Here is a 13,144-nt window from a genome sequence, read left to right on the forward strand (position 1 = left end):
GAGAGAGAAGGTGCCACATACTTTTAAACAACCAGATCTTACAGGAATTCACTCACTATCGTGAGGACAGCACCAAGGGGACGGTGCAAAACAACTCATGAGAAATCCACTCCATGATCCAATCACCTCCCACGAGGCCCCACTTCCGATAGTGGAGATTACATTTCAACATGAGATTTGGGTGAGGATACGCATCCAAACTATCTTGCCCTTCTTTTACCATCAACTCTTGCAGGCAGCCTCCTCTGTCCTCCCATTCACTATAACTCTTTTCAGTGTGAGCTTGTGCAAGTAACTCACTATCTCCTGACTTCAATTTCCTCACTTCAAAGGGTTGTTGTGAAGAATAAATAGGTTCATATACGTAAAGTGCTTAAAACAGTACTAAATAAACGTGCTGGTTGTGGTACTGGTGTATATCATTCATGTTGAATGTATTTCATAGAATAGAAAAGTGAGGTGGAAAAGAGATTTCTCTCACCCTAAAATGTAACTGCTTGGGCTGTAGCCTCTAGAGCTGACTCTGACTAAAACTGACTATTTGTAAGACTAAACTATCAAAGGGAGTTATGGAATTTTCTCTTTCGGAGTTGTGGTGTGTGTATATTGCTTTCATCATAGTTATTTCTCACTACGAGCAGGAATGGTGCTCCGGAAAACTCTTAGGCATTCCATGCCTTTATACACTGTGAAAAGATACACTTTGTAAGGGAGTGTTTAAAGTTTCAAACTTATTTGTTCATTTGTTTCAACAAACACAAATGAAAGACCTATCTGGAAGGAATCCAATGGGGGCAAAAATGTTTAAATGAATAAAAATATACAATAATATAAAGGCCCAATTCAGTCAGCAAATGAAATATATCTTTGTGTATGATCTTTGTAAATTTTGAAATGGAACCCATGATTTATCTATTTTTTGTTCTCTCTCCCCACCATTCCCCCATTTTGGTGGCTGACACAGGAAATAAGACTTTTAAAAAGGGAAAGAAGAAGGAGTCACCTGTAATCTCTGGAGGAATACTAGAAGTGTTCATCAAAGAGGCAAAGAATTTGACAGCAGTGAAGTCAGGAGGCACATCTGATAGCTTTGTGAAGGGGTAACTTTGTTTTAGCTCTTTCTGGATGATACTTAATAAGAGATGAAAGGATCTGTGATCCACAAGCCAGTGGTGGCTGTGAGCCTTCCGTGTTCTGTTTACTAGAAGTGTATGGGTGAGAACTACCCTTGAATGCTGGCTCTTACATCTAAAACAACACAAATGTTGAGGGAACTGCTGATTCTAGCGGTCACTCTGTTTCCAACATATTTCAGGAATTCCCATCACTCTTACTCTCAAGACAGTCAACTTTTTTCTGTAAGATTCATTTGTTGAAAAAGTGAAAAAAATATGATTTTTTAGGTGTAATGTATTTTTATTTTTCATTATTATCATTTTGTACTGGCAATGTGCAACGATAACCAAAATACCAAATCCTTGATATTTTTCTCTCTTGGGGGAAATTGTAAAAGGTAGAGATGTCAGAGCATCCTTGCTGGACTTATCCACCGTCGAGTGCTTTGGAGAGGCTCCAAGACCACCTGCTTGACATTTGTGCCCAAGTTGTGGAGCAAAGGGCAGCTTCTTGAGGGAATGCAGCCCTTAAAATAGATATTCTTACCCAACTCTAGGCAACTCAAACATCAAATCGCTTTTGATTTCTGACTATTGGATATTTTTATCTTGGAAATTGAGGAACTAAGACTGCAAGGTTATTTTTCATTCATTCGAACACACACAAAAATGCACATGTGCTAAGCACCAGGTGCTATGCTTTCAAAAATAAATAACATATTATCCCTGCCTTCATGGAACTCCATAAAGCACATAAGGTAAAACAAACTCCCATGATGCCAGACCATGAGGTTCATTCTTTGAGTCAGATGGCAATATTGTTCCTCTTCTCATGCTGTATTAGAAAAGTGTATTTTTTCCTACAAGGAAATGGTTTGGGTTCACTCTCACATGTTCTAACTTTGCCTTTTTGTTGTTTTTTGTTATGTTGTGTTTTTGTTTTTGTTTTTATTTTTGTTTTGAGACAGAGTTTTGCTCTGTCACCCAGGCTGGAGTGCAGTGGCACCATCTCAGCTCACTGCAACCTCCGCTTCCCAGGTCCAAGTGATTCTTATGTCTCAGCCTCCTGAGTAGCTGGGATTACAGGTGCGTGCCACCATGCCCAGCTATTTTTTTTTTTTTTTGTATTTTTAGTAGAGGTGGGGTTTCACTACATTGGCCAGGCTGGTCTCAAACTCCCGACCTCAAGTAATCTGCCTGCCTCAGCCTCCCAAAGTGCTGGGATTACAGGCCTGAGCCACCATGCCTGGCCACGTGTTCTAACTTTGGTAAAGCCAGTAGTGGGGAGAAGCAGTTCTGGGGCCTCCCCATTGGTGAGTGTGTGTGCCTGAATCCTGGCACATCTGCCCTTCACTCTTTCTTGCAGTAGATTTGAGCATAGAAGAAATGCTTTCTTTGGATACTGCAGTTACAATTTGTGTCATTAGCCCTACCGTCCAGTTTAAGCCTGTGCTGCTCACTGTCTGGTGGAATGAGGAGATGGCTCCCAACCCGTGGCCACATTGTGACCTTGCGGCACTACTTGACATCTTCTGGAGCAGTATTCACTTTATCTTGTGGAAAATTTATAAAGCAGAAATAATAAAAGACTATTTTTGTTCTAGAAAGAAAATCAAAAGCCGGTAACTTTCTGGTAAATTCTGTCTATGATAATACTTAAACACTAGGCTGATTCTAAAAAGACATGAGATTTTTTTTAAAGACAGTGAGGGATCAAGAATAGACCCTCTGTAAAGTTTAATAATATAAAATATATCCATTAACAATACGTCTGGCTGTGAGCCAAAAGAACAGTGGCTTAAACAAGACAAGTTTTTTTTCTCTCTTACATGTAAACAAAGACTGAAGGTAAGGTCTCCAGGGCAGGTATGGAAGCATCATGATTATCAGGGACCCAGGATTTTTCCATCTCATTATGGTATCCACCTAATGGGTTAGGATAGCTGCTCATGTTTCAGCTATCCCATACAAATTCCAGCTGACAGGACACTTTCCAGATGTAAGAAGTAGTTTCATAAGCACTACTTCTTATATCCCATTGGCCAGAACTCAGTCACATGGCTATTCTAGCTGCAAGGAAGGCTGGGAAATGTAATCTTCATTCTGGGCAACACTGTGCTCAAATAAAAACACAGAGTTTTTTAGAGGAATATAAGGAGAGAATGGATATTAGGAGATACTCAGTCTCTGTTTGGTACATGAAATGAAATCTTAAGTGACTTAATACATCTTCTTTATTGTAAAGTCATTTGCTTGTAGCACTTTACATGTTTGTTCCATGTACTAATTCCATATGTACGTATGTCTTCTTTTCTAAAGTATGCTCCCTGAAGGGGGAAAACAACCATTTTTATCACATACCTAGAGCCTCATACAGTGTTTTGACCATAGTCGAGAAAACCTAGGATACAGGTGTTTTATTTGAAGAGATTTCAGGAAACACCAGTGAGGAAGTGGAGAAAATGAGACAAGGAAGAAAGAGAAGCTGATTAAAACATATGTTAATGGGCAGGTTACCACTGTGGGCAACTGGAGCTTGATTCCATTGGGGAAGCAGTGAGGAACTCTGTGGAATATACCTTAGGATTGTCACTTCGAGACACAGGGAAGCTGGGGAATTATCCACCAATTTCTCAAACTCATCAGTTAAAGGTTGCCCCAGGGGCATTAAATTCCAAGTAATCCCAGAGTTTCCTGCACATAAGCTGAGCCAGCTAACACAACATCAGATAAATTCCTTAATTAGAGGAATTTATTCCTTGTGTCAAAAGACACAGGCACTTGAGGTAGGAAGCTAAAAGCATATCAGGAACTTCCCATCCTGGCTGCAAGTCAGCTCCAAGGAGGGCCAAAAAGATGTGAAACAGGGCATACAATAGTGTCTATTGCAGGAGGTATTTTCTTTTCAAGATGGAAGGAAGGATGAAAATAGGATTAGAAAGGAGAGTGAGGGCATTTTACTATTGTCCCACTTGCAAAAAATAATAAGTCATTCCACTATATAAATCCAGATTTAAGCATATAGAAGCCTGGAAAGGAAAATCAGATAGACACCTCACACTTGCGTGCACATTGACATTTTCTGTCTGCTGTCTTACTGATGGTTTGATTGTTTTTCCTCCTGCAGCTACCTGCTCCCTGATGATAGCAAAGCCACCAAGCACAAAACTCTAGTAATAAAAAAGAGTGTTAACCCTCAGTGGAATCATACATTCATGTTCAGTGGCATCCATCCCCAGGATATAAAGAATGTTTGCCTAGAACTTACCATCTGGGACAAGGAGGCCTTTTCCAGCAACATTTTTCTGGGAGGAGTTCGTTTGAATTCTGGAAGTGGTGAGGGATTTGGGGACCCACAGGGATGGTCTGTGACTGGGCCCATTTGGGGGCACTATTCTTGCAGGTGTGATGTGCAGTGGATATACATATGTAGTTTCAGCTAAATCCTGAAATTACCACAAATGCTTCATTCCTTTAGCTAAGGATCTATTCATTGTTAAAATACAAATATAACTACAGTACCTTTGTATCTTTAGGCTAGATGATTGGAAGATATAATGTTTATATTCAGTCCTTTCGTAGACTAACATTTACACTTTAGTCTAAGTGAATTTTAAGTACTTTCTTGGACCTTGCTTCAGATTTTACTCAGAAGATGACTACCAAGACAGCACAGCCTTCTGATAGGAGGAGAGCGACTTTCAAGACCAACATTACTTCATCATCTTCTCAATTCTGTCCAGCACTTGCAGCTATTATTCATACTGGTTGAATTGAAAAGAAATCATTTTTTCATAAAAATAACACCAATGTTGTTAAAAACAGATCAAGGAAATCCACCACTGGTGCCACAAGACACAACTGTAACAGGGTGAATTGGAAGAGGGATTACAGTAGTAGAGCACATGCAGTCCCCCTAACTCTCATTATCCCATAGCCTAAGCCAGACATAGATGAGACCATCTGCATACACCATGGTAAATATTTCTGTTGAGGAAGGTCCTATCACTGTGATAATTACTTATTTATAGATTAAGGGGCACCAAGAATATCTATACCACTAAAAGGAAAACTCCCCAGGTCAGAAAAGTGTCCTTGTTAGAAAAAGAGAGCCAAATTCATCCCGTTCTTCTGTCATGTTAGCACAGTCCAGATGAACCAGCTCTCTGCTAAAGTAGGGAGCAAGTGAGTCACCAGGGCCACCCTGATTTGCCTCACATGGCCTAGGCATTAGAGAATAGTGCAGGCTGCAAATGATTGATTCAATTCTAATACCACTCACTATATATATATACTAAGTGAGAACAAGCCAGTAAAAGGTACTCTGGTCAAAAGGCCCCCTCAGAAGTTGATAGATGCCTTGCAGGAGAGAAAAACACTTCATGTGTGACATATAATGTTCCCATTCCGTTTCTTCAGGTGTGAGCCATGGGAAGAACGTGGATTGGATGGACTCTCAGGGGGAAGAGCAGCGCCTCTGGCAGAGGATGGCCAACAACCCTGGAACTCCTTTTGAGGGTGTACTCATGCTTCGTTCCAGCATGGGAAAGTGTAGACTCTAAAGGGACCAGTTCTCCAAGAATGAGGCCACCAGGGCCTATCTGGCTGTCTTTTCCTACCAGTAGCAAACTGAGACCTGGGATTCTGCTTCCCTGCCATTTCTCATCTGACAGTATTGGGACATGAAGGGAAAGATGTCAGTAGTATGAACATTTAGGGTCTTGTTGAGTGCCTAAAAAACATATATTTTCGTCCAATCAAGGCCTTCCTGATTGGATGATAGAAAGTGTACTACTCTGTCCTGTCAACGAGCAAATTGTGCAAAGGTTTAAAGGGTTTATACCATAAAAGAAGTGGCACAAGCTCATTTGAAACTACAACTGAGATTGGGGTAGTCCATTTGCTAATTATAAGTTACTTTAGATTTCCTCAAATCCTTTGAAGAGAAAGGGGACCACTGAGAAGGTAGATCACTTGAAAAGTTAGAAGAAATGATACTGGCCACTTTTTTTTTTTTTTTTTTTTTGAGACGGAGTCTCGCTCTGTTGCCCAGGCTGGAGTGCAGTGGCGCGATCTTGGCTCACTGCAAGCTCCGCCTCCCGGGTTCACGCCATTCTCCTGCCTCAGCCTCCCCAGTAGCTGGGACTACAGGCGCCCGCCACCGCGCCCGGCTAATTTTTTGTATTTTTAGTAGAGACAGGGTTTCACTGTGGTCTCGATCGCCTGACCTTGTGATCCGCCCGCCTCGGCCTCCCAAAGTGCTGGGATTACAGGCGTGAGCCACCGCTCCCGGCCCTGGCCACTTTTTACTCACCCTAGGAATCCACATGCTCTCAAGAAGGCATTGTGGGGATGGTTGCTTGAGCAAGGGGGTTGTCCTGTTATTGCAGCAAACTTGTGGATTAACCAAGTAGTATTTCAAGATGGACTGACAGGGCTTTCTATGATTACTATAGAATTTATCATCTAAATCAGTTTATTTTTGAGAACAAAGAGAGCTAAATAACTACATCAGAACGATTGATGTCGATTAGAATTGACCTGGGAAAATTGGGATGTAGGGTCACCCTACTGACGACCTAAGAGTTAGCTCTGTTGTAAACATTTATTTTATAAAATGTTCTAAGCCATTAACTAAAAGGAAATGAGAAATAATGGTCAATTGATGTACCTTTTCACATTGTGTTCATTGATGAGACTAGTTTAATGAAAAAGGAGGTACTCTACCTGCTATTTTACTTCTGTTTCTCTTCTGCCCTGTTATGGGAGAGAATCAAAGACTCCATCTGCTCTCTGCCCCCTTGTTTTCTCCTTCACTGAGTTTTTCTTATCTCCTTTTGCAGTGGTTAACTATTGTCACAATAATACTGAATGAAAAAAAACACACCAAATGTCAGTGGCTTAAAATGACAATCCTTTTTCTCACAGTTCTGAAGACTGGCTATGGCACTTCTGCTTCCTGCTACAGGCCTGAGGTTCTAGGTTGGCTTCTTATGCCTCATCCTCTTTGAGCCCAAGGGATAGCCAGAGCATCTGGATGGCAGAAGTGCAATAGGATGAGCCCTACTGCTCGGGCACATTTTCAGCCCCTGGTTGTGTCATGTCTACTGATATCTCATTGGTCAAAGGAAGTCAGATGGCCAAGATGAAGAGGCAGGGAAATATGCACTGCCCACAATGAAGCCATGACAAGAGTGAGGATGCAGGAAGGGATGAAGAATTGGGGCCAACAGTTCAATCTACCATATCTTCTCTCATTTGGAATTCCAGATGCTTGAGCCACGAAACTTAGATGCAAAGAAAGTTAAAGCTAGAAGGAACCTCAGGCCCAGTTCCTCATTTTGCAGATTCCAAACGTGAATTTCAGAGGGCTGAGATATCTTGCCCAAGGCCATATAGAGGCTGTGACTAAATCTGGACTTAAATCCAGGCTATCGATCTTAGGCCAGTGGTCTTTTATCACTGCAGTCCTTGGCATAATGCTATGCTTATTAAGGTGGATAAGAGGGCATATGTCAAGAAATTTGGAGCAGAGTCTGATTACTTGAGCATGAACATACCTGACCAAGGTATGTTCTGGAGTCATATTCTAGCCTCTGAGCTCATTTTTTCATATGAATTCATATAAAATCCTCAAAAGTTTAAAAACTGAGTTTTAGTAGTAACAGAGCTAGAATCATCTTCAGGCTTATTCCTGCTAGTTGTTCCATATTTCTAGATTTCCTCTTGAATTTTGAAAACTGATTGAAGAATATATTTAGTATTATTATTAGTAAGGGAATAAGCAATCCAATTTCAATTTTATTCAGAAATAGGTCACCTAATTCTAGAAAATGGTTATTAGTCTAGTGTCGCTTAGCAAGGTACTTAAAAGAAAAACTGCGCATATCCCTGTGCTGCCCTTCTTAAAAACAGAAAACAAAAAGTGTAAGATCATCATTGCTTCCCACATAGGAAAAATAAAATGTCTTCAGACTTGATGTGACTCATTCTGTCTTCAATTACATTTTTAGGGGAGGTAAGAGGGTGGTGATGGTGAAATCTGGAAGCATATCTGGAATAGATACAACAAAGTGGATTTATTCATTAATAATAAATATGAAAAATAATAAATTTTAAAATTTATAACTTGAACTCAAGAAGAGCATGAACTTTATGTGTTCAGATCTTTGCCACACATAAAGCAACTCTCTGTATCGTGATTTCATAAAATCCAACATCTAACTAGGTATTCCCATAATGCAAAACTCAAGTATGCAAAAATCTATCAGAAACCTATTGGTGTTGCTCTTGGAAATAAAAGGCAAAAGTATGGTCTAGAACTACAAATAGTATGTTTAAATATAGGTAATGCATGTGAATGGCACAGAATTCAAATAGTTCAAAATTGTGAAAAGTTAAGTCTTCTTCTCTCCTCTTCCATATCAGAAAATACTACAGTCTCATTCTTCTTTATGGCTACAAGGTATTAAATTATAGGGATGTATCAAATTTATTTAACCAGTCCTACCCACTACCACGTTAAATATGGTTAGCCAAGTTATCTATATTTAATGGCTTTTCTAAGCAATCTTTTCCTTCAAAAAATAAACACTTTGAAATTCAAAATGAGTTATAGATCTTACCCAACCATTCCACTTCTGAGTATTTTTCTTACAGAGATAGATGCATATATGAGAAAAGAGTACATACAAGGATATTTATTGAAAGAGATGGGAAACAACCCAAAAGCCCATCAATAGAGGCCTTGTATAATATCACATGACCCTTATTTTCTGCTTCACAAATCACTGCTTCATCTTTGTCTTTACTCATTCTCTACAAAGCTATTAAAAATTGGATTCTTCAGTGCTCAGTTCTTTTCTCCTCACTTTATAGAGCCTTCCAGGCATTATTGTGTACTGTACTCTCAAGGTTTCATACGCTTTTCACTTCCAACTCACATCTCTAACCCAGATCCTTCCTGTCAGCCTCAGACCCAGATCTAACCGCCCATATGATATCTCCACCAGGATACTTCATGTTTTCAACAGATTAAAAACTGTACTCTTCATTCCACCATGTGCCTCCCATCACGTATTCCTGCACCAGCCTGCCCTGTCTCAGTACCTGGTACCATCATCCACCCAGTAACAGTAACCAAACACCTGGTATTGATCTTTGGTTTCTGCCTCTCTCTTATCCTGAGGTAAAAATCAATCAGGATATCATATTGATTCTGCCTCCTAAATATCTCTAGAGCCTGTCCAATTCTCACTGTCTGCATGGCACCACCCTAGTCCAAGCCACCATCACCCGTCTCCAAGATTATTGCAGCAGTCTCCTAACTGCCAACTATAACACCAATTTTGTCCTCCCTTAATCTATTCCTCTTACTGTGACCAGAGTGATTTGTCTCAGCATGTTATTTTAAAATGTTCAAATATACAGAAAAGTTGAAAGAACTTTATAGTGAACACTCTTACATCCACCACCCAAATTCAGCTCTGCCATTCGCATTTGACTATACTTGCTTACCATTATTGATCTATCTGTCCATCCCCAGAGTGATCTGTAAAACCCTCCATGGCTTCCCATTGTCTTGAGAATAAAATATAAATTCCTGCTCATAGCCCTGCATAAGATGGTCACTGCCAGTTTCTCCCAGGCCATGCCGCCCCTCCCCTTCTCTTCAGTCACAGAATTCATTTTTCTTCTTCTCAGTTGTGCCAGGCTCTATCCCACCTCATGGCCTTTGCCAGGAATCTTCTTGGTCCATCTTTTCGTCAGCCTGATTCCCATTAGTCATCCAGGTCTATAATGTTACCTCCTCAGGGAAACCTTCCCTGATGACTCTCTACTGAACCAGGTCACAGCGGCCTGCCTCTATTTCCCCTCCAGTGCACACATCACAATTATAATAAATTATGAATGTAATGAGTCCTTTAATATCTGTGTCTGTTTCCTCCCTGCCACATCCCTACAATGTAAGATTCGGAAGGGCGGAGACAGTATTTATATTTTTTACAGCTATATCCTGGTCCTTAGCTCACAGTAGGTAATCAAAATATATTTGTGGAATAAGTGAAAACAAACTAATGTAACACCATAGAATATTAGACGTAGGCATCTTTAGAAACCACCACTTCTAACTCCCAATTAACAGACAAGGAAACTGGGGCCCAATTAGATCAAGAAAAATCTCTGATTTCGTTTACTGATTGGTCTTTTAAAAGCCACCTTACTATAGTTGCCATGCTGTGCAATGACACAGCATAATGACTATACTTAAAAATAATGTATATTTCAAAACAGCTAAAAGAGAGGATTTCAAATGTTCTCACCACAAAGAAATGATAAATATTTGAGGTGATGGATATACCAATTAGCTTGGTTTACTCATTCCACAGTGTATATGTGTATCAAAACACCACATTGTACTCCACAAATATATACAATTATTATTTATCAAGTAAAAATAAAATTAATTTTTATAAAAGCAACCTTCCAACAAGTACTGTAGTTACAACCCTAGACTGTTGGGCCCAGCTTGTCTCAGCATAGATCAAAGCACAAAGTATGCTTCCAGCCCCGCATGTCAGCTTATCAGAAGAAGAGACCACAGCCTTGCATGGGGCGTCCTACTCCTTCTTTGAAGATCTCAACTGTCATTTTTCCCTCAGATAAATCAAGTTGAAAAGGGACATGGACAAGTCTAAAACCCTGATTTTATCCATGCACACATAAATAACACGTACAGGATGTGGTAGATTCATTCTGTTAATCAGCTCTCCTTTCATTTATGTTGTTATTGTCGCTGGACTCATCAGGATGTAGATTTTCCAGGCCATGAAAACACCATAAAGAAATGTATTTTGAAGTAGCCTCATACTCTTGGCCTCTTTTTCCTTAAGAAATGTTCACAAATGTATAGCTAATAATCATTAAGTACTTAGGTAATTAATGAATGAATTGAGCCCACCTGATTCACAGTCATATTAGTCTCATCGTTACCTACTGCTCCAAGGTTTGCCTTTGGTGAAGGAGGAGAAAACCGTGGAAGTAATTAGAGTAAACCCCACCTTTAGAAGTAAAGTGTAGCCGGGCGCGGTGGCTCAAGCCTGTAATCCCAGCACTTTGGGAGGCCAAGGCGGGCGGATCACGAGGTCAGGAGATCGAGACCATCCTGGCTAACACGGTGAAACCCTGTCTCTACTAAAAAATACAAAAAAACTAGCCGGGCGATGTGGCGGGCGCCTGTAGTCCCAGCTACTCGGAGGCTGAGGCAGGAGAATGGCGTGAACCCGGGAGGCGGAGCTTGCAGTGAGCTGAGATCCGGCCACTGCACTCCAGCCTGGGCGGCAGAGCAAGACTCCGTCTCAAAAAAAAAAAAAAAAAAAAAAAAAAGAAGTAAAGTGTAATGAAATATCAAGTCCTAGAAGCATCTGAAAGTGAGAACTAGTAGCATTTTGGGCTGTGATCAATGTTTGTTTTTCTCCCATGTATCCATTTCACATTAAAGTGAACATTGTCTCTAGAAGTTGCCAGAAGGGTTTTGCTCTTACAATAGTGTCATGTATGACCTCTGAAATTGAAGAAAAATAGGAGGGGAATGTTCATGCAGGCAAAAGTACAACAAAAATTAGATCTGGAAAGGTCTGAACAATAGCCAGGAAAATTGTACTACATCAAGGATTCCAAAGGACTATCTGAATCATCTGGAGTATGAACTGAATACATTTATTCCAGAGCATTGCTCCAAGCCTACTAAACAAAATCTCCAGCAATCCCAATCATTTAAATCAAGCTTCTTGGGTGAATCTAATACAAATGGATCACAGTTTGAGAAACACTGCATTTGAGGACAAATTATATCAACTCTATTCTTCAAACCAACTCCACATCATGATGGCTGCTTGAATTTGATCTTGAAGTAGTCTATCTTTTGCATACCCAGAGATCATTAATTGCAAGGCAACCATGAAGGGATGGAAAGAGTCTAATCTTCAACTCAGAGAATACTAGTTCAAGTCTTGAATTGAGTGCTTACCAATCATGCGACTTCAATCAAGTTAATTATTCAGTATAGGCCATGTCTATCTGCCTGTAAAATTCAAATAAATAGGTTACTTTGGAGTAACTAAAGATATCAAATAAGGTAATATATGTAAATATACTTTGCAGATTCTAATCCATTGTTTTAAAAAGGTCATTATTGGTGAGGTAGTTCTATTACTCTGTGGTTCATAATTTCTTATGTCCCTCTTTTCCTAGATGCTGGGTTAGGTCTTAAGCATTCTATGTACAATTAAGTGATCTCCAGTGTTTAGGTGCAGCAAACATAAAAAAAAAAATCTGTATTTTGTGCTAGGTTACCCTTTGTGGGTAATATATTTGTTTTAGGCTGAAATTTCATACTTCATTGGATTAGATAATAAATATTACAAAAAATATTTAATTTCATGGGAAGAAAAATTGGTCAGTTTCTTGGTCCACAGATTATGGAACCTGCAAGCAAACCATCTTTCCTCCCCTTTCTTCAACACTCTCTTCCAGTGTAATGACCATCTCTTTCTATGTCTCATTCCCTATACCCCATGTCAGGATATCATAAAACCTGCCAGCTTCACAATAATGTTGTGTAGAGTCATGTTCTTTATCTACAGAAGGAAATTTACCATGCTGTCAAAACAATTTCCATAGAAACATAAACTGCTATTGTCGCTATGAGTAATGCATAGTGTTTCAAAGATTAACAATTGTTCCTCATTTAGTTCACCAGAATTTATCAAAATTTTCTGGGGGAGGTTTCTTTTATACTTGGAAAACTAAAGTCGAGTATATGGTTAGTATTGCCTATAAATGCCAAAACACTCATATGGGGTAGTAGATCATACTTTTCTCTCAAGTATTTCAGCACAAATAAAGATGTGTCTCTGATTTCCTTTTTCTCTGAAGGAGACAGAAATTAATACAGCACATAAATCAAATATTTCATTATAGTAATTAAAGCAAACGTTTAAATAATTAGAATTTTCTAAAAAATGTCT

General features: G+C 39.6%; 1 protein-coding gene across 2 annotated transcripts in view; it reads left to right on the forward strand.

Annotated features, from left to right (window-relative positions):
- SYTL5 (synaptotagmin like 5) overlaps positions 1 to 5,677 on the forward strand; it is a 106,110-nt gene extending 100,433 nt beyond the window's left edge. For both annotated transcript variants that reach the window (XM_030934092.1, XM_030934093.1), the window contains 3 exons: positions 965 to 1,100; positions 4,243 to 4,451; positions 5,535 to 5,677. In XM_030934092.1, coding sequence (XP_030789952.1) covers positions 965 to 1,100; positions 4,243 to 4,451; positions 5,535 to 5,677 — 488 coding nt within the window. The remainder of the gene's footprint in view (positions 1 to 964; positions 1,101 to 4,242; positions 4,452 to 5,534) is intronic.
- The last annotated feature ends 7,467 nt before the right edge of the window (positions 5,678 to 13,144 follow it).

This window comes from Rhinopithecus roxellana, chromosome 7 (assembly GCF_007565055.1).
Source record: "Rhinopithecus roxellana isolate Shanxi Qingling chromosome 7, ASM756505v1, whole genome shotgun sequence".
Lineage (NCBI taxonomy): Eukaryota > Metazoa > Chordata > Mammalia > Primates > Cercopithecidae > Rhinopithecus > Rhinopithecus roxellana.